This window comes from Macaca mulatta, chromosome 11 (assembly GCF_049350105.2).
Source record: "Macaca mulatta isolate MMU2019108-1 chromosome 11, T2T-MMU8v2.0, whole genome shotgun sequence".
Lineage (NCBI taxonomy): Eukaryota > Metazoa > Chordata > Mammalia > Primates > Cercopithecidae > Macaca > Macaca mulatta.
Window position 1 is genome coordinate 103,582,504 of NC_133416.1, and position 21,676 is coordinate 103,604,179.

At 37.1% G+C, this 21,676-nt stretch overlaps 2 protein-coding genes across 5 annotated transcripts in view; one reads left to right on the top strand and one right to left on the bottom strand.

Moving 5' to 3' along the window:
• Positions 1–8,173, top strand: part of ELK3 (ETS transcription factor ELK3) — a 79,533-nt gene extending 71,360 nt beyond the window's left edge. For 2 of the 3 annotated variants that reach the window (XM_015152478.3, XM_028828962.2), the window contains exon 5: positions 5,489–8,173. In XM_015152478.3, the coding sequence (XP_015007964.1) occupies positions 5,489–5,587 (99 nt within the window). In that variant the 3' untranslated portion in view covers positions 5,588–8,173. 3 annotated transcript variants of the gene reach the window in all.
• Positions 8,174–16,848: 8,675 nt separating this feature from the next.
• Positions 16,849–21,676, bottom strand: part of CDK17 (cyclin dependent kinase 17) — a 116,686-nt gene continuing 111,858 nt past the window's right edge. Inside the window, exons 15-17 of one of the 2 annotated variants that reach the window (XM_015152479.3) lie at positions 20,810–20,900; positions 19,105–19,182; positions 16,849–18,576 (exon numbers count right to left, since the gene is read on the bottom strand). In XM_015152479.3, coding sequence (XP_015007965.1) covers positions 18,539–18,576; positions 19,105–19,182; positions 20,810–20,900 — 207 coding nt within the window. In that variant the 3' untranslated portion in view covers positions 16,849–18,538. Of the gene's footprint in view, positions 18,577–18,644; positions 19,183–20,809; positions 20,901–21,676 lie in introns of those variants that run through there. The other variant, NM_001194763.2, reaches the window with a different exon arrangement.

The following is a 21,676-nucleotide window of genomic DNA, read 5'->3' on the forward strand; positions in this document are numbered from 1 at the left end:
CTTAAGATTAGAGCAGCAGAATTCTAAAATTAATAGAATAAAAAGAAATTGTTTGGTTACAGTAAACTCCATGGCAGTAGGGATTGTTATACTATAATCCTAGAATCTAACACAGAGCTTCTGTAGAGTTCAGTAGGTATTTGTGAATAATAAGTGGCCTCTCATTTCTCTCCTTACTGGGAATTCTGCCACCTGATTGGTGCAGGCCTTGGCAACCCCCTAGGAAAGCAATGGAGCACTATTGGCTGGGGGTTCTTTGGGATCCCTTGTCTTAGATACCTTTTCCAGCCCAACTCTCCCAACAGTAAATGATGGTTCATGTCTACAGTGATTCGACACGTTATCAATCTCTGGGAGTTGGGATACGTGCACACCCTCATTTCTTCAGTCCTCAGTAACTACTGTAGACAAATGGTTCTCAAAGTTAGCACTCAACTCTCCTAGAGGGTGAGTTAAAATAAAGATTGCAGGGCCCCACTCCCAGAGTTTCTGATTCAGTAGGTCTGGGATAGGGCCTGATAAAAACTTTTTTTTGAGACACAGTCTCTCTGTTGCCCAGGCTGGAGTGCAGTGGTGTGATCTCTGCTTACTGCAATTTCCACCTCCTGGCTTCAAGTGATTCTCCTGCTTCAGCATCCCAAGTAGCTAGGACTACAGGCATGCACCACCACACCCTGTTAAGTTTTGTATTTTTGATAGAGATGGGGTTTTGCCATGTTGGCCAGGCTGGTCCCAAACTCCTGACTTCAAGTTGATCCGCTTGCCTTGGTCTCCCAAATTGCTGGGATTACAGGCGTAAGCCACCGTGTCTGGCCCAAAAACATTTTTTTTCATGTTCCTAGTGATACTACGCAGTCCAGAAACCAATTTGAGAAGCACTGCAGACCAGAGGTTCCTAGTTTATATTTAGAATTCTGCATCAGAAATTACTGCATTTAAAGGCTACCTGCTTAAAGTTTTAATTTCACCAGGTGGACCTGTTCTCTTTTCTGAAGCCATTCAGAATACAACCCTAAAAAAAATGAAAGACAAACTGGTATTCCGGATGGCTGACAGGTTGTATGACCTTGGGCTTTCTGTTTGTGGCTGGATCCATGAGACTAAGGAAAAACAACTTTTTGCCTTTTAAAATATTATAACTCTTCCTGTGAAAAGAGCGATTGAGTGTGGCAAAAGTAGAAAATAGCAATTTCAAGAATGGTAAACAACAAAATTTGGTAGAGAAATAATACTTTCTGATTTTTAAAACTAGACAATATAATTGATCATTGATATATACTCAGAATTCAGATTACTATCAGCGGTGTCTTATTTTTTTAAGAACCTTTTTTTTAAAGTTTAGAGATGGGGTCTCAATATGTTGTCCAGGCTGGTCTTGAACTCCTGGGTTCAACTCCACTTCAGCCTCTGGAGTAGCTGGGACTATAGGCGTACCACCACACTGGCCAACATCCCTTTTAAACTGATGAAAATAATTTTATTTCAAAATAACAACAAACCTCTTTCATGTATGCTATAGATGTAATGAAGGAAGACAAAAAATACACTTGGCTTATACATTTTAAGTGACGCTGGCCAGTTTCCTATTATCATGATTGGAAAGGTTGATCAGAATCCTCAGGGTAATAGTTGAAGAGCTGAAGCATTTTTGTACAGAAGGGCCCCTAATATGATTACTGTAGCAGGTTATAGCAGATATTAAAGAATTCCAAGGAAGGAGAGAGAAGATGCCTTTCTGGCAGAGGTATGCTTTATAATTGAGAAATGTTTAGGTAAGGAGAGAGGCACCAAAGACATTGTGCTAAATGTAAACAAAGAACCTTGATTTATAAAGTGAACTCGGTTTTTCTTGGACAGTTTAGTATTTTCTTGTCTAAGGATGTCTGTTCCGTGACTTTTGAAATAGATTTTGTTCCAATGTGGAATATGCCTAGTAGGAATAGGTATGTCTTGAAACAAGGTAGAGCTAATTAAGTTTTCAATTAAGAATGTGTGCTGTAATTTTTAGTTCAAATCTAACCCAGCAAATATTTGCAATGCTCTGCGACAAGGACTGTAGGGACATAGAATATGTGAATAATGGATGAGTAAACAAAGTGCTGCAGAAAGTAAGGGGCAGACACGCTCTTTCCAGCTGGAGACTGGACAGGTTCCAAGCAAGCAGTGGCGCCTGAGCTGGGAGGAAGGGACAGGATTTCGATCGAGTACATTTAGATGAATAGAGCCGAATGACTGGGACATGAAAGTCTGTTTAGGAAGGGACCAGGTGAGAGGAGATAAGGTCGGAAACGCAGCTGTGGGCCTTGATTATAGGCTTAGGAGTTTCTCCCTTTATCTGTTAACTGTTTAGGCTTTTTAAGCTGGAGGTAGGAGGATGAGATCTCCGTTTTAGAGAACAATCACTGATACTAGTGTGGAGGAAGAACTGAAGAGAAAGTGGAAGGAACAGTAAGATAAGAGGAAATTGTTATTTTTATTTTTTGAGACGAGCTTGCTGTGTTGCCCAAGGTGGAGTGCAGTGGCACAATCTTGGCCTACTGCAACCTCTGCCTCCTGGGCTCAAGCAATCCTCTCACCTCAGCCTCTCAAGTAGCTGGGACTACAGGCATATACCAGCAAGCCCGGCTAATTTTTAAGATTTTTTTGTAGAAACGAGGTCTCGCTATATTGCTCAGGCTAGTTTTGAACTCCGGAGCTCAAGCAATCCTCCTGCCATAGCTTCCCGAAGGGCTAGGATTACAGGTGTGAACGACCATACCTGGCCAGAGGAAATGATACTACAAATATTGAAGGGAGAATCACTCTTTGAGATTAGAACATTGGACACAGGATATAATTAGAAGACATTTTAGAGGTGAGCTCAAGAGAGGCAGACTTTGAGATGGGTCTGAGTAGTAAGTAGGTAGTGAAAATTAAGAAGAGGCAAAGATTACTAAGTGATTAACATACTGGAAATGCTATTAAATAACAATAGTTAAGGCCGGGCATGGTGGTTCACGCCTGTAATCCCAGCACTTTGGGAGGGTGACATGGGTGGATCACTTGAGCCCAAGAGTTCAAGACCACCAGGGGTAACACAGCAAGACCCTGTCTCTACAAAAAAAAGTACAAAACTTGGGACATGTGTGCTGGCGTGTGTGCCTGTGGTCCCAGCCACTAGGGAGGCTGAGGTGGCAGCACTGTTTGAGCCCTGGAGATTGAGGCTGCAGTGAGCCAAGAGCACACCACTGCACTCAAACCGGGGCGACAGTGAGCCTGTCTGGAAAAAAAAAATAACCATAGTTACCATTTGTTGATGATTGATGACTTACTGTGTGCAAGACATTGTTCTTAGCACTTTTGGGGGCTTCTCATTTAATACTGCCAGTAATTCTGTTTTAAAGATAAGACTAAGGCACAGGGATATTGGCTAGTTTATTCAAGATAACACACTAGTAAGTGGTGGAGCCCTGACTCTTTAAGTTTGTGGTCCCAGCCACCATTCTCACTGACTTAGAGTGAGCAATGGAAGAAGAGCAGGTTTTGTGGGAAAGAGGCATTGGTTGGAGATGTCTAAAATGGAAACTGTTGTCAAGTCCAAGCATGGTACTGGAGAAAAGGTGGCTGGGGACAAAAGTTTGGGAAATGTTGCAGTTTAAAACAGGGGAGTGTCATAGGAGAAGAGCCTAATAAAGATGACTAAAAAATATGTCAGAAAAGCCAGGCTAATCAAGAGAAACTATGTCCATTAAGTATACAAAAATAATAAGGGCAGAAATCAGCAATTTAGTTTGCAAAACAGATGAACAATACCAAAACTGATTCTCTTGAAAACACCAATAAGGTAGACCAAAGAGAGAGAAGATGCAAATAAACGAAAAGAATGAAACTGCAGGCCAGGCACACTGGCTCACATCTGCAATCCTAGTACTTTGGGAGGCCAAGGCAGGCCAGTTGCTTGAGCTCAGGAGTTCGAGACCAGCTTGGGCAACACGGTGAAACCTCATCTTTACCAAAAATACAAAAATAGCTGGGCATGGTGGCGTCCACCTATAGTCCCAGCTACTTGGGAGGCTAAAGTGGGAGGATGGCTGGTGGAGGTTGCAGTGAGCCAATATTGTGTCACTACGCTCCAGCCTGGGCGACAGAGCCAGACCCTATTTCTAAATAAAGTAAAATAAATAAAAGCATGAAAATTTAAAATCTGCTCATCTTCCATTGTTCACTCTAACTCAGTAGAGTGGTTAGTAGCACAGACCTTTTTAAACAAGAGTATAAACTGTATGTGCATAGATTTGATAATACAGTTGAAGTGGATAAAATTCTAGAAAAAATTAAAATTCCAAAGTTCCAGAAAAGAAAGAAAAACCTTGAATATGCCAATAACCATTAAAGAAATTAAAACAGTAATTAAAGATACCCCCAACTCCTACCAAAATAAAAAGTTATGCAATGTTAGTACTGAAAGATTTGTTTAAAACTTGACTGTGTTGCTTATTAGCTGTGTAACCTTTAGCCAACAGAACTTATTTGAAATCTGTTTTCTCATCTGTAAAATGGGGACAACAAAACTTATGTTACAGCTCCTAGATATCAAATGAAATGACAAGCCCTTGACACAAGTTACTGAAATAGTTTGAAAACTGCAAAAACATATTTACTTAAAGTATTTGTTGTACTTCTAACATGTGCCAGGCTCCGTAATTTGATATTTGGCACTGAAGTTTAATATTTAACTTACCTGGACTAAATAGGAAATAAGCTAGAAAAGACAGCTCAGGAGATCTTTTTGACACATCCTAAACAATGCAAATCTAGTTGCAAGTAGTATTTGTTTCAGACCTGAAACTCATTATCAGAGCATATACTATCATCCTACTATTTATCATCTTAGTTAACAATACAGAAATTAATTTTACTCTTTGTCACTTATGAGTGATCTAAGTGTGATATTTTAATTAGAAAGAATACCTTCTTAGCTCCAAAATAATCTATTCAAAATCTTTTAAGATTAAATACATTTCTTACTTTAGAAGAATAAAAGCTGCAAGAATCATCTTTGTAGTACCCTGAAAAACTGATGGCAAATTTCAAAATACAGTATTAGAAATTACTGAGTCACATATAAAGAGTCTATGGTTTTCAAAACATTATTTTCATATTTAATATTAAACATTCTTTTAATATTTGTAGCATTATCAGCATCCTGAGTAGCTTAGAACTTTTAAAAAATAGATGCTTTAGCAACATATAAATTATATATTTTTTCCTAGTAGCCTGTGCATATAGAATAATTAGGGACATTTTGTGGGCCTTATCCTTTGTTTGCTCTATGTAATCTTGATCTCATTGTCATCTTCCAATTATTCTGTAAAAAACACTGGCAACTAATCTCTATCACAGGGGTGATGAGAAGTGGACTGCTATGGACTATATGGGAATGTAAAGAACCTAAGTTTTTTGCAATGGATTTGCAGTAATTATTGTAAAAATCTTTTGTCCCCTACAGTTCCCCACACTGCTTAATGGCCACATGCCAGTGCCAATCCCCAGTCTGGACAGAGCTGCTTCTCCAGTACTGCTTTCTTCGAACTCTCAGAAATCCTGATGATGTCTGGTGACAATTAAGGACTCATTAACTGATGAAACAAATTTGTCCCCATGGGCTAGTTTACCTGTGTCATGAGAAGGACATTGTGAAACTCTGTTAATTTGGTTTGCACTTTTCATAACATGGATAGTCTAGATTTATGTTAGCATTTTAAAAACTGTTTTTGATATATTCAAGTATATATGAAAATCTTTTGCATTAAGTGAATTTTAATGTTTTTGTTTTTATATCCTTTTAGCTCTTAAGTGTTGAACACTGTTGACAGTGAAGAACTTTTCTTAATGGTTTTCAGTATAACTAATAAGGATGTGAAGCTTTTTTTCTCTTTAGTTCTGCGTATGCTAAACTGTGTGCTTATATAGACTATAACCAGCTGTGCCTTCCTTTGCATTTAATGTAAATGATTTATATATTTTTTAGTATTAAGAGGAAATGTTTGAAAGATGAAAATTAGTATCAAACAGCTCTCTAGTAGAATTTCATTATTTTTCACCAGTGGGCAATATGAAAGCATATTCACATCACATTTTCTTTTTTACTTTCAATTGTATTAAGAATTGCCTTAGAACCTCTTTTGAACTGAAATTCAGTAAATGTCCAAGTAATGTTTTTATAATAAACTAAGCCATATTTAGACAATAAACATTGATAAAAGAAAATGTTCTAAAGTGCATTTTCGAAAGAATGAACTTTGAAAGGCTAGCCTCCTTAGCTGTTTACAGTATCTTTTAGATGCCTCCCAGACAAAAATCTGAGATGGAAAAGCTACATCAAGTTCATGCTATTCCAGGCCCGAGAATATCTCTTAGGTTAGCATATTCTTATTTCAAAAAATTAGCCCTAGTTTTCTCAGTTTTCCATAGAGAATCCTGACCATCTGATATATTTACTGTGTCAGTATAAATTGGGATTCCCCTGGAACTACTAAAAATCTAATGCTTTGGAAGCAGCTCACAGACTGGTGATGAACCCAAACAACAAAGAAACAATTTTTAACACTAGGTATCTTCATCAGTATAGGTAGGTATTCACAATTTCTGATGGATCAAAAACTTGCTGTAATACAAATAGAGAACTGGAGGTACTAAAGGCCTTGCTTGTGGAAATTGAGAGAGGATACACTGCTTTATATATTACTAAAGTTATGGGGAGAATGAAGGAAATCTGACAGATGAAAAATTCTACAGGAACCTCATCATCGTGGAACTGAACTGATAACAACTTGGAACACTCCAGTAAATTTTTTTGTGTAATGTAATTTGGAGTAGTGATAATACAGACCTATTTTCTGTTCCATCAGAAAATCAGCAGGCACCAGTCCAAAGGTACCACCACACCTGTACATGAAGGAAAGTTCTAATACCAAGAAAACTGAAAAGCACCAAGCTTTAAATTCAAGATTAATTATAATCCTTAACTATAAGTGATAAAAACTAACTTGAAATGTGACTAAATGATCCAAACTGGGCATTAAGTCGCAGGATTATGAGAAAGGATTAAAAAACGAGGTTTGAGAAAACACATTTCTTGAATTTTCAGGAAAAAACCAGAATATTGCTTTGATACTTAGAAATTCTGAGGTTTCTCAATTGGAATTGAGCATCTCTGTATGTGGGGATGTGGGCCCTTATCAAAGGATGAAAATCCAAACACTCTATTATGCCTCCTTGACTGTAATGACACTGGTTCCAAAATCCACCAATAGACACTACTGTCCCCCCGACCCCACCCCATAGGCTGATAATAATTCTGTACCACAATAAAAGGAGCTGGTCCAGGGAACTGATATTTACTGAGAAGGAGCCTTTGAGAATGCTTCCCACCACCTGTTTCCAGCTCAAGACAGGTGCACAGAAGAAGCTGGGAGTTGCCTAAGGCTGCACAGCTTACTGAAGGTAGAACAATGATTGGTGCTCAGTCCAATTCTGTTTCCTCCATGCCTAGCTGTAAGTAATCACTGGTTCAAAACTATGTTATTAGTAAAACAAACAAAACATAAAGACAAAGCATTTAAAATTGTGTTGTCAGATAAGAGAACACATCCAAAATGCATGATTCTTATAGACAAACTAAAGGAAGTTAATATGCAAAAATCTCAACTTAAAATACTATTTTTAGTATACTTGTTTATGTAAATGCTGATTGGAAATACTTAAATGACTATAGATCTGATTCTTTTCCTTCGGAAATTGGGATTAATGTATGCTCTAGATCCATTTATTACAAATGCAAAAATACCACAGTTTTTTGATGGATGAAAACACTCCTGTAACACAAATAGAAAACTGGAGGAACTGAAGAGTAACTCGTATAGCTCTGCCTCATTCTGTGTGTGTGTGCGTTTTAGCAGAAGTATTTTACTCAGAAAATAGGTTTCAAAGAACATTAATGACTTTCTTTTCCTTTTTATGTCTGCTTAATCAGTGTTAAACTGCTATGGGAAAAGTTTTATAGAACTATATAACCTGAATGTTGGTCTCTTTGTACACATCTTTTCTATGACTGCAGATCTTCATTCACTTTCATATATGTATCATTTTTACTGTCATATTATTTTTGTTCAATAAAAACTTTGTGATAAAAGATGTTTAGAGGTAACTGGATTGGCTTACTTCCATTTGCTTGGGGTGACCCAAACCACTTTTCCATATGGATACAAGTTGGAAAATGAGTCTTGTCACCTACCCTTGAAGACAGCACGTCAAAAAAAAAAAAAAAAAGTGCTTTAAATACACATATTTAAAGAAATAAATGTAATTATCGAAAAGCAGACCCCGGATTTAAATAAGTTCTATCAAATGCTCTGTATTGAGGAGGAGGAAGTGAGAAGGTAGGGAAAAATCAAATCTACCATTTATTCTTTTAGCCTTTTGTTGATTCAGGGGAATGTAAACTGCTAGGCTTGGTGATAAAGGTTATTTCTCTTGGTCTCAACTGCAGGCTGACCTGGCTCGTTTTCACGGATGCTTCAAAGCAGTCTCCACTCTGGGTTTGATATAGGGAGACTGGTGTGAGGGGAGGGGAGGGGATGCAGGGAGAATCACCGGATTAATGCAGTCCCTGAACAACACGTTCATTATCACTAGTATGTCAAAAGGCTACAGATAACTCATAGTTGCATATGGTATAACAGGTGGTGGTAGGAAATCATTTGCTTACTGAAGAAACATTTAAAAATCAACTATGTTCCAGGTGCCATTTTAGAAATGGGGGATGGAAACCTGATCCCTGTTCTCAAAAAGGTAATAGATTTGCTTGGTTCTGTTTATACATAAGAATTCAACTGGCTGGGCGCAGTGGCTCATGCCTGTAATCCCAGCACGTTGGGAGGCCAAGGTGAGTGGATCACCTGAGGTCAGGAGTTCAAGACCAGCCTGGCCAACATGGTGAAACCCCATCTCTACTAAAAATGCAAAAATTAGTTGGGCGTGGTGGCAGGCTCCTGTAATCCCAGCTACTTGAGAGGCTGAGGCAGGATAATCGCTTGAATCTGGGAGGCGGAGGTTGCAGTGAGCCAAGATTGCGCCACTGCACTCCAGCCTGGGTGACAAGAGCGAAACTACATCTCTTAAAAAAAAAAAAAAAAAAAATTCAACCAAATTAGTTTTGTAAAATGCCCTTTTATGCTTAAATACCCACAGGGATCTGCCCCACCACTTCATGTTACCTGGGATTATATGACCCTGCCTAAAGGACTGGCACTGAAGAATACACTATGTTTAGTTACCCTCTCTCAGGTGAGTCAGGTCTCTAAAACGTTTTTATTTCATTGCTGGATGGCATAATTTCAGTTAATGATAGCAACCATTTGTAAGGTTGCTGTCATGCCAGGCACTGTTCTAAGCAGGTTACACATATTCATTCAGTTTTCCTAATAAACCTATGAGGGAAGTACTATTATATACCATTTTACAGATCAGGTAATTGAAGCCTAGAGTGATTAAGGAACTGGCTCAAGGCCACAGAATTGGCCACATTTCAAACTGAACATTTTCACTGAGAGGCCATCACACATGATCTATAGGACTTCCAACGAATGTAAATTAGCAATTTACATCTTCACATAGAACAGTACCTGGTGCATATAAACCTTTCAGACATGTTTGCTATATCAGTGTTTCCTGAGAGTTGAGCAAGCAGATTTTCTGTCATCGAGAAGCTGGCCCTACCTAGATTTCTCTAGTATTGACTTTATTCCTAGACCCACTCCCCAGTGGTGCCTGTGTACCTACGTGTGTGTGTGTGTAGAACAGCTTGATTATAGGTCAGTAAAGACTCGCATGTTTTAGCCAGCTAGGTAGAAAGTTTCTATCAACAATTTTTGACAGCTACATTCGTCTTTGGTTGACTCAGAGAGGAGACAAATCCAAGTTAATATTACGTAACTGACAAAATATTTTTTAGAATTACTCAGAATTTTATCATGCATGTGTGCCTTAATTCGATCAACAAATACTACTGTTCCCCTAAAATGTATCAGGTACTGGGATAAAGAAGTGAGCAAAACACAATCCTTTCCTTCATGGAGCTTGTGGATTAGTGAGAGGAAATGACATGTGATTAAGTGTTGTTGCAGAGTGAAGTATAAGGATGCCATTGGGAAGGAAGGCAGTTAGGCAGCAGAGCACATAACCCAGTCTGTGGTAGGGTAGGTGGGGCAGAGAAAGCTTTCTGGAAGAAAAAATTACATTGAGAATGAGTAAAACTAAAAGAGGCATAGATGAACAAGCAGAGGAAAGACGATGTTTCACAATGAGGTGAGGTGTAAGGGACTCAAAAGAGAAGTATGGCTGGATTTACCCTCACAGAGAACAAAGCCTATAGTTCATGATATGAGATAGTAATGTAGATACCAATAGAGTTGAAACTGAAAAGGGAGGAGGGAGGAAGGAGGAAGGCTTCTAGATCCCTGAGGAGTAATGACACAGTCATTAACTACGATTCTGTGGAAGAGCAAGATGGCAGGATGGGGCCCTCAAAAAAAACCTTTTTCAGTGTTTCTGGAATAATAGTGCATGATCATCATCCAGAGATGAGCTACACAGCCTGTAACAGCACCACGTCACCCATTCATCACTTGACAACCTCAGCTGCATACATGTATGAGGAAGAAAATAACAAGATAAAGATGATCCTTAAGACTATTTTGACTGCTAGAATGTGGAACTATTGTCAATATAGCTGGAGAAACGGCTGGAGAGTGGCACTGTTTCGACCAGCACTGTTCTAGGAAAGACTCGAAAGACTCCCAAGGGAGTCTTGCTAAGTCCCAAATCTGTATCTACTAAAATTCCATACCTCAATCAGAGCCCAGTGGACCCATCCTTTTGTAAACATACAAGACTGTTGGCAGATGCTAAGTTTCCCTTACCCTCTGAAAGGTGCTGCTTATCATCCTGAGGGTCACCAGCTAAATCTTCATGGTCATCTTTATGGTCCAGCCCAGGTATCTCTGCATCACTACTGCGGCAGGGTTAAGGTGGAAGAGAGCAGCAAGAGCAGCCATCAGGATTCCTATTCCAGCCTCAGTAATTCTCTCCCTGTCCCCCTCTCACAGATGCACACCTGCATACCTAGCTCCCATACCCACTCTACTCAACAGAGGTTTAGTTTACAGTCTTTGAAATGGTAGTCTTTCAAAAATGGGTTTTCCAATTAGTGGAATTTTCTCACTTCTCTTAGGGGAACCCCACCAATGAAAAATCCTCCCCATCATCACAGATTGAAATTTTATATTCTCTTCTAATCAAAGTAGCTTTATAATCAGTGGCTTGGTCACCTTCTTTCTGTTTCAGTCTAACAGAAAATTGGTGACTTCAGTGGTTTTCTGGGTCAGTTATGGAAACTCACTGTAATAACTTCAGTTGGGAATGGTGACAGCTCAGGGCAACTCCTGCCTATCTAAGCCCAGACTCTGAATTTAAGATCAGAAAATAGTTTCAGGCCAGGCATGGGGCCTCCATTTGTAATCCTAGCACTTTGGGAGGCCGAGGCGGGTGGACCACCTGAGGTCAGGAGTTCAAGACCAGCCTGGCCAACATAGTGAAACCCCATCTCTACTAAAAATACAAAAATCAGCTAGGTATGGTGGCATGTGCCTATAACCCCAGCTATTCAGGAAGCTGAGGCAGAAGAATTGCTTGAACCTGGGAGGCGGAGGTTGCAATGAGCCGAGACTGCACCACTGTACTCCAGCCTGGGTGACAGAGTACAACTCCATCTCAAACAAAAACAAAAACAAAAAAACACTAAATAGTTTCAGATTTGCACTGAACAAGAGGGAAAAATGTTGTACCTTTCTCTTGGGTCTAAAGTAATGCATTAAAAACTTTGGAAATTTCAAGTTTGGAGCACACAAAAGTATGCAAATTCTTCAGTAGCATTGCTTAAGGGCTTGTGTTAACACTTAAAATTCTGATATGGATGAACTTGTCAATCAAAAAGAATCAATGTAAGAATCTACATTAGAATATTTTAAAAATAAAATCACTGACATTATAAATAATAAACTCGGAGGGATTACATTTGGGGATAAATATTTTTAAATGATATGAATTGAAAATAACTAAAACTATATAGGCAAAGAAAGAAGAAGAAAATAAAAATGGTACATTACCAAAAAAAAAAAAAAAAAACTAAATACAAGGCAGTATGGAGGAACTGAAGAACAAAAAGCACATAAGACATACAGAAAACAGCTAAATGGCAGAAGTCCTTCCTTATCAGTAATTATTTTAAATGTAAATGTTGTAAAGTCTCCAATTAATGGGCAGAGATGGGCAGGATGGATTTAAAAAATGATTTGTCAATATGCTATCTATAAGAGACTCACTTTAAAAACACAGACACTGTATTTTTACTTTGAAGAGGCTGAAAATAAAAGAATGGAAAAAATATTCCATACAAACAGTAACCAAAAGTGATATGGGGCGGCCCTATTTTTGTCAGATAAAATAGACTAAAGTATCAAAAAAAAGTTACAGGAGACAAAGGACATTATATATTGCTAAAAGGTTCAATCCATCAAGAAGATAGGTAACAATTATAAACACATATGCACCCAGTAACAGGGCCCCCAGATATATGAAGCATGCACTCACAGAATTGAAAGGAGAAATATGACAATTCTGCAATAACAGTTGGACATGTCAATATTCCCATTTCAATAATGTACAAAAGAGTCAGATCAGTAAAGAAAGAGAGGAACTGAACACTATAAACCAATTAGCCCCAACAGACACACACCAAACACTCTACCCAACAACATTTTCCGTAGAATGAGACATACTTTCTCAAATATACATGAAGCATTCTCCAGAACAGACCATATGTTAGGCCACAAAACAAGTCTTAATAAATTTTTAAAAACTGACATCATGCATACTATCTTCTGTAACCATAATGGAATGAAATTAGAGATCAATAACAGAAATAAAAAGGATAAGAGACTACTATGAAAAAGTTTATGCCAGCAAACTGGATATAACAGATTAAATGGACAAATTCCTAGAAACACACAAACTACCAAAACTGACAAGAAATAAAAAATCTGAATAAAATTATACATAACAAGGAGACTGTATCATTAATCAAAACCTCTGAAAAAAGAAAAGCCAGGACCAGGTCACCTCACTGCTGAATTCTACCAAACATTTCAGGAAGAATTAACACCAATCCTCAAACTATTCCAAAAAACTAAAGAGGAGAGAACACTTCCTAACTCTTTCTATTAAGCCAGCATTACCCTGATACCAAATCCAGACAAAAACACTGTAAGAAAAGAATAACTACAGGCCAAATACCTTATGAATACAGGCAAAAATACTCAAAAAAATTAGCAAACTCAATTCAGCAGCGTATTAGAATTACATACCATAATCAAGTGGGATTTACCCAAGGAATGCAAGAGTGGTTTAACATACGAAAATCAATGTAATATACATCAATAGAATATAGAAAACAAATCATCTTAATTGATGGAGAAAAAGCATTTGAAGAAAACCCAATATTCTCAAGATAAAAATACTCAATCAACTAGGAATAGAAAGGAACTTCCTTAACATGTTAAAGACCATACATAGAAAGACACAGTTAATAGCATACTCAGTGGTGAAAGATTGAAAGCTTTGCCCGTAAGGTCAAAACAAGACAAGGACATACTCCTTCATCACTTCAACATAGTACTGGAAGTCCTAGACAGAGTGATTAGGCAAGAGAAAGAAATAAACAGCATCCAAATTATAAAGGAGGAAGTAAAACTATCATTCCTTGCAGGTAACAAGATCTTATGTGTAGAAAACCCTAAAGACTCCACAGAAAGCCTGTTAAAGCTAATAATCAAATTTAGCAAAGCGGCATACAAAAGCAACACACTAAAATTACTTGTATTTCTATACACTAGCAATGAAAAATATCCAAAAAGAAATTAAGAAAACAACTCCATCTATAATAACATCAATAAGAAGATTATGAATAAATTTAAGGCAAAAGACTTGTATACTGAAAACTACAAAATGTTGCTGAAATTAAAGATGACCTAACTAAATGGAAAGACATCTTGTGTTCATAGATTGGAAGATTTAATATTATTACAATTATACTACTACCCAAAGTGATCTATAGATTCTAATTTAATGCAATCCCTATCATAATCCCAATGGTGTTTTGTTGTTGTTGCAGAAATAGAAAATTCCATCTTAAAATTCATATGGAATTTCAAGAGACTCTGAATAGCTACAACAATCTTGAAAAAGAGAACAAAGTTGGAAGACTCACATTTTCTGATTTAAAACGTTCTAAAGACAGTAATCAAAATGTTGTGCTACAAACCCTTATGGACAGACATATAGACGAATGGAACAGAACTGACAGCCCAGAAACAAACCTCACATCTACGGTCAACTGATTTCTGAGAAGGGCACCAAGACCATTCAATGGGGAAAGGACAGTCTTTTCAACAAATGGTGCTGGAAAAAAAAATTGATATTCACATGCAAAAGAATAAAGTCGGACCCTTACTTTATATCACATATAAAAATTTAAATGGATCAAGGCTCTAAATCTGACAGCTAAAAATATAAACTCTTAAAGGAAATTATAAGAGCAAAGACTTACGACCTCTGAAACATGACAATACTTTCTTAAATATGACACAAAAAGCACAGGCAACAAAAAAAGAGATAAAATGGACGTCATTAAATTAAACATTTTTGGCCGGGCATGGTGGCTCACACCTGTAATCCCAGCACTTTGGGAGGCTCAAGTGGGCAAATCACAAGGTCAGGAGTTCGAAACCAGCCTGGCCAACATGGTGAAATCCCGTCTCTACTAAAAATGCAAAAATTAGCCAGGCATGGAGCACATGCCTATAATCCCAGCTACTTGGGAGGCTGAGACAGGAGAATCGCTTGAACCCAGGAGGCAGAGGTTGCAGTGAGCTGAGACTGTACCACTGCACTCCAGCGTGGGCAACAGAGCAAGGCTCCGTCTCAATAAATAAATAAATAAATAAATAAAAATAAAATAAAAAATAACTTCTGTGCAACGAAAGGACACCAAAGAAAGTGAAAGAGAACCCAAAGAACAGGAGAAAATAACTACAAATAAAATACCTCATAAAGATGTAATAGCCAAAACACATAAAGAACTCTTACAACTCAGTGACAAAAAGACAAGCAACCCTATTTTTAAAATGGACAAAGTACTTGAATAAACCTTTGGATAAAGGTTTATCCAAAGCAAATAAACAAATGGCCAAAAAAGTATGAAAAGATGTTCCACATCACTAATCATTACGTAAATGCAAATAAAAACTACAACGAAATACCACTTCAACCTATTAGAATGAATGTAATAAAAAAAGAGGGAAAAAAGAATTGGCAAGGATGAGGAGAAACTGGAACCCTCATGTATTACTACTGCAAATATCAAACAGTACAGCCACTGTGGAAAACATTTTGGCAGTTCCTCAGTCAAACACGGAATTATCATATGACCCAGCAATTCCACTCCTAGGTGTATATACTCCCCAAATAACTAAAAACAAGGACTCAAACAGATGCTTATACCCCAATGTTCACACAGCATTATTCATAAAAGCCAAAAGATGGGATATCCTAGTGTCCATCAACAGATAAATTGATAAACAAAATATGTATAATCATAATAGAATATTATTCAGTCATGATAAGAAATGAAGTCCTGATACATGCTAAACATGGATGAACTGTGAACATTATGCTGAATGAAATAAGCCAGACACAAAAGGACAAATATGGTATGACTCCACTTATTTGAAATACCTAGAATGGGCAAATTCAGAGAGACAGAAAGTAGATTAGCAGTTACCAGGGGCTGGGGCAGGGTAAAATGGTTCACCGTTTGTTTGGAGTGATGAAAAATTTAAGAAGTAGATAGTGGTAACTGTTATACAACTTTCTGGCTATAATTATGCCACTGAACTATACACATACAAATAATTACAATGCCAAATTTTATGATATATATATATATACACAATATATATATATAATATATATATATATTTTTAAAAGATAAAAACAACCCACATAAATAGTCCCGAGTCCAAAAGATAGATTATTATATGTTAACAGCCTTTCAAATGAAAGTTGATAAAGCCTTAGACAGAATGCAGCCACTGTATACACCTAAAGTGACGCATCCAATGTGTGTTCACAGTACCAACTGGAAAGAAAACATAAAAGGCATATCTTCTCTTACCTTTAAGAACCTTATCAGTTTAAGAGGAATCATAGGTATTCAAAGTTCCCAGTTTCGAAGTTTCAATTCCCTTCACTGCAATGTTTTCAGGATCTGAATGGTGCTCGAGTATCAAAAATAAAACAAAAAAACAAACACTTGTTTGCTTGCCAAATCCCTTAATAAAATGAAGAAATACCCCTAGGAATTCCTAGGAAGAAACATTTTATGCAACAAATGGACATATATTTTCACCTTTTATACGCAAGAATTAAGCCTATGAAAAACTATACGTCAAATTTGCAACAAATCAAATATACATTCTATGAAATGACAAATTTGAAACTTTATAATTGAGAGTGCTATTAAAAAAAAAAACCCAGTAGAAATTACTAAGCAAATGATTGGCACAAACAGAAAGCAATAACACCTCTAGCACAGTGAGACTTCACTATCTTGAGAATGACCCATAAAAGGAAAGGACCCCACTTGGCACAGCCTTCATCCCCAAGAAAGAACTGCGACTCAATAAAACCACATTCTAACAACATGGAGATTTTGTTATTATAAATTTCAAAACAAAATGAAGGAATTTCCACATATTTATAACCTTCAAAGTACAATATTAATACATGTCCGTCAGTTAGAAAGAACAGCAGTTTGTTAGGCTACAAGGTTTAACATAAAACCAATTTACAAATGTGAAAAGCAGTAGTGGTCCAATATTCACCATTACACATGAATCTGTTTCTTCCAGAAAATTTTTTTAAAAATTAAAATTTCAGTATCATGAAATATTAAAATAACACCCCAAACATGCCACAATCACTATTCACAAATAAAGTTAAAATGAAATATACAAAAATCCACTTAATACTGTTAAATAACAACAATAAACTACAAGATTTCCTGAACAGAAATGGTAGGACCCCTGAATGTTTTACAGTGAATTCAGGAAAAGAAATTAAGTTATGACTATTTTCATGATATATAAGGCAAAAATTTACACGACCATTTCAAAATATACCAATTAAGATTTATAGTAAGATGCACTAAACAAATAGTCCTTAAAAGTGAACACAAATGCTTAAAATACTGTTACCAACACCAAAGTGTGTTTATGATGTTCGAAGAGATGCATAATTAAAACTAATATTTAGTATCTCTGGTAAACAGATAATACCGACAATAATTTCAAGCAATCCTGTAAGTTCTCATTTCTCTTGTTTGTAATTTATCATGGCTCATTTCAAAGACATATTACAGCTTTCAGCTGATTCCAAGTGAATGTTATTGAAACACATAGCCCCCAAATGAAAGAAACTGTTCCCCAATGAAGTATCATCCTTTCTAATAAAATAAATGTATTTAAAACAAACAAAGCAAGACTTCGTGTTTGAATGGACTTCTACAGTTAAGTTTTAACTAAATTTAAAACACAATGTAAAATAGGTAAGCATATTAGTATATGAATATCCAGTAATATGCAGTAGACATTTCTAATGTGAGGAACAGGTAAAAAATAAATAATTTTGGAGCTTTAATTTGTTGGTGTCTAATGTGAGATCCTCAAAGTGTCAGAGATTCACTTGCTTGAATCAACTTCTGCATCACATGCTTATCTAAACATAATGTGCTTGTCAATCTCTTAGCTACTCTATTTGCCAATGTTCATTAAGAAATTATATAGTATAAAATTAAAGTGTTCAAGATGGCTCACTTATTTTACTATTAAGCAAAGCTAAATTTACATTCCAGGAAACACTGCAGTTTAATTTTAAAAACAAACAAAAAATGCAGCAGTAAAACAATTCGTGAGGAGAAACAGATGCATTCACATATAATAAAGCCACTGCAACTTCTTCAGGCATTCAATTGTTGTGTTAAATAAACAGACAGTAGTTATTTAGCAGCAATGATTCCGCAATAAATAATGCACTGTGTTTCTCAGTCCTGCACAAAAATTGCAGCTACAGTTACATCAATAGCTGTAACCTACTGGCTCTAATGGCAGAGAAGACCTTAAAACCGACTGTACAAAAAATTGTCACACTGTGACAACAAATATAAAAACAATCTGTAGGTCTGAAATAAAAAGACTCCACTGTGAAGAGGACAGTGTAGACAAACGGAGATTCCAAGTCCACCAAAAGAAATAATTGCCTTCAGATCTGAGTCCTTGATTGGTAAGAAAGGCTGGGGGCTGGGCTTGAAACCATGTTATCAGACTTAAAAGAGCATGCTCTGTCTTCTGTTCTTCCCATGTCCTAAAATATAAAGTCATTTTATGAGGCAGTTCAAGGTTCAGTTTTATCCCACACACAGTTATTTGGTGACTAGGAAGCTAATGTTCCCACCAGCAAAAGCTAATATTCCATGGTAAGAGTGATCAGCACTGTCTTAAATGACCCTTCTGTTGATGGGGTCAGTCTACAGCTTCTATGCTTCGAAGTGATGAACCTGATGACTAGGGAAGCACAAGATGTGTCTTCTGCCTCAGGTACCAGGGATGGCGTGTGCAGTGATCAAGCCAGGTCACTTGTAAAAGGTCTTTGTGCCATCTGCAGCTTTCAGGATCCCTGACTTGACTGAGTCAGATTTTTCTCTGAAGATTTACTGAGCTGCCCACATCATACAGAAAAGTGAGTACGTGCAATGCTAAACATAAACAGTTGTGGAATGCACTGTACATTGGTTTTTACATCAATAATTTTACTGATCAATTTATAAACCAAAAGCTTGGTTCCACGCAAAAATTCATGATCGACACGTGAAATGGTTTATGACAAACACACCTGTCTCTGGATAAGAAGAATTTCGAAAACCCGGGTCCTTTTGCAACTGAATCTCTTTCAAACTGAATATTGATACACCTAAAATGCATAGACAAAAATTATTAGGTGAAGGTCTAACATTAAAACAAACACAACCCAACTATCAACAAATGTTTATAAAGCATATACTGATTCAATATGAAACCATTTTACAAGGTGACAGCCCTGCTGAAATTTTTCCTTTTTATCCCAATGTGCTGAGGAGAAAACTAAATGAATGAAGTAATCCACCTTTAGAACCTTTCTTCTCCCAACTCTGTGTTAGAGCATGCTGTGAGCAGTGTTTCTCTGAGGAGAATATACACTGTTTGTTCCAGGACTTTCTGGGGTTGGGAGATCCAGTCAAAATATATTATTATACTAGGTGTTAATTCTCTCTGTCCTTTCTCTCTGTCTCCTTACAATGACATGAAGGTATCAGGCCTTCAAGCTATCTTCGGAATTTTAGTGAAAAACAAGGAAAAGGTTTGTGCAACCATAATTGCCTACCTCAAAGTGAAACTTGGTATTAATAATGAAATACAAATATCTTTTTCTTTTTGAGATGGAGTCTCACTCTGTCGCCTAGGCTAGAGTGCAGTGGCATGATCTCGGCTCACTGCAACCTCCACCTCCCAGGTTCAAGCAGTTCTCTTGCCTCAGTCTCCTGAGTAGCTGGGATTACAGGCACGTGCCACCAGGCCCAGCTAATTTTTGTATTTTTAGTAGAGACAGGGTTTCACCATGTTGGTCAGCCTGCTCTCGAACTCCTGACCTCATGATCTGCCCGCCTCGGCCTCCCAAAGTGCTGGGATTACAGGGATGAGCCACTGTGCCCGGTGAAATACAAATATCTTTAAAAGAACACTTGTAATTTATCTCTTTCATTTCCAATCTCTGTCAAAGAGGTATTCTTTCATTTAAATACATCCAGTAAAGTTGAAGTGAAAAGTATTAAGGATTTTTTATTCCAGTTAGCTTTGTCACTGACTGCTACACAAGCTTTGATGAATCAATATTGTCTAATAAATGAGAATGGGAAATTAACGAAAGCTTTTGGCAGCTTAGTTCCGAAACATTCTTCCAATTCTCCACTCACCTTACTCTATTTTAAAGTAAAATACTGTGGTAATCTAAAAATAGAATGTTACGAGTAAAATCAATGTTACTCAGGCACGGGAAATCTGCTATTTCAGTGACTCTGACAATACGCTCACCGCCGTCATGCGGACAGTAAAATCAGAGTGACCACAATAAAGGAAAATCATTTTTGCATCTCAAGAAAAACTGTATTTTCACAAGAAAACAATTAATGTTTCGGTTATGCTTCATTAGTTTTTGTTTGAAATTCACTTTTAACAACTCTAAATTGAAGCTAGATTGGGCCTAGGGACAATGCCTGTCATCAGATGACATGTTCCAACTAAAGTCCAGTAAGATTAATGATCTTTGCCTAAGTACTTTTGGTTTCCTACATTGGTTTCCTGACAATGTGCTCAATGTTACAAGTAATAACTAAATCATAGGGAAATAAGACACATACCTCCCTTCAAGAAATTCTAATCTAACTACAGAAAATACTAAAATCTTAGGCTTAAAAATCAATAGCCATCTCCCCAATCACCCCAGTCCCTAACCCCGGACAAATAAAAATAAAGCGGGGAAAACACTTTAGGATTTCTCTTACTTTCTGGTAAAGCATGTATTCTTGGTCCCAGACTTCGAAAGTACACATGTTTCATGGCTTCTTCTGCTGAAACCCTTTTCTTAGATTCATACTGTGAAAAAGCAAAGAACTGCTTCATTAGCTTTTTCTCTAATTACTATAAAAAGTAGGAGATGGGCAAATTAGCATTTAGAGCTATTTTTAAAAATTTTGATTATTTAATATGATGACTATTTTTCAATCAACAATTTGGAATACTCCAGTTATACTCTAATTTGAGTCACCGCTGAGATTGCATAATATCATCTCAGTTCCACATTTCTAACATAAGGCTGGATCTTAAATAAGAATTTACATTCCTTGTACTTTCTGAAGCAAAGAAAAATAAAAATATTTGACCTGTGTAGTTACTTCTCTTCATGAATACCAAAGGACTGGTGGACACATACCTAGTATTTTTATGGCATCCATTCTTAATTACCTATCCAATACTCATTTCCCTTTTTTCTTTGATGATACAACCTAGGTTTCTTCAAGGTGTCCATCAGCTCTGATAGATGAATCATGAATCATAACTCTTCTAAATTTAGGCTAATTATGACAATCCTGCTCCCCAATTCCCAGTCTTTCCTACAATTAATGTTCTGGCCAATGAGACTTGGAAGGAAACCTTGTAGGGGTTTCTGTAAAGCTTTTGCTTCCAAGTTCCAAGAGGACTAATGTGGCTGGTAATAAAGGGACTTATCGTCCCCTCTTATTCCTGCTTTGGAGGGAAATATGAATGGTAATTGGAGGCAGAGCATCCTACAAAGGCTGTAGGTATAAGGAAAAGAGAACATAAGAGAGCATCAATTGCAGAGAATGTGGCCTTGACACGGCTGATCAATG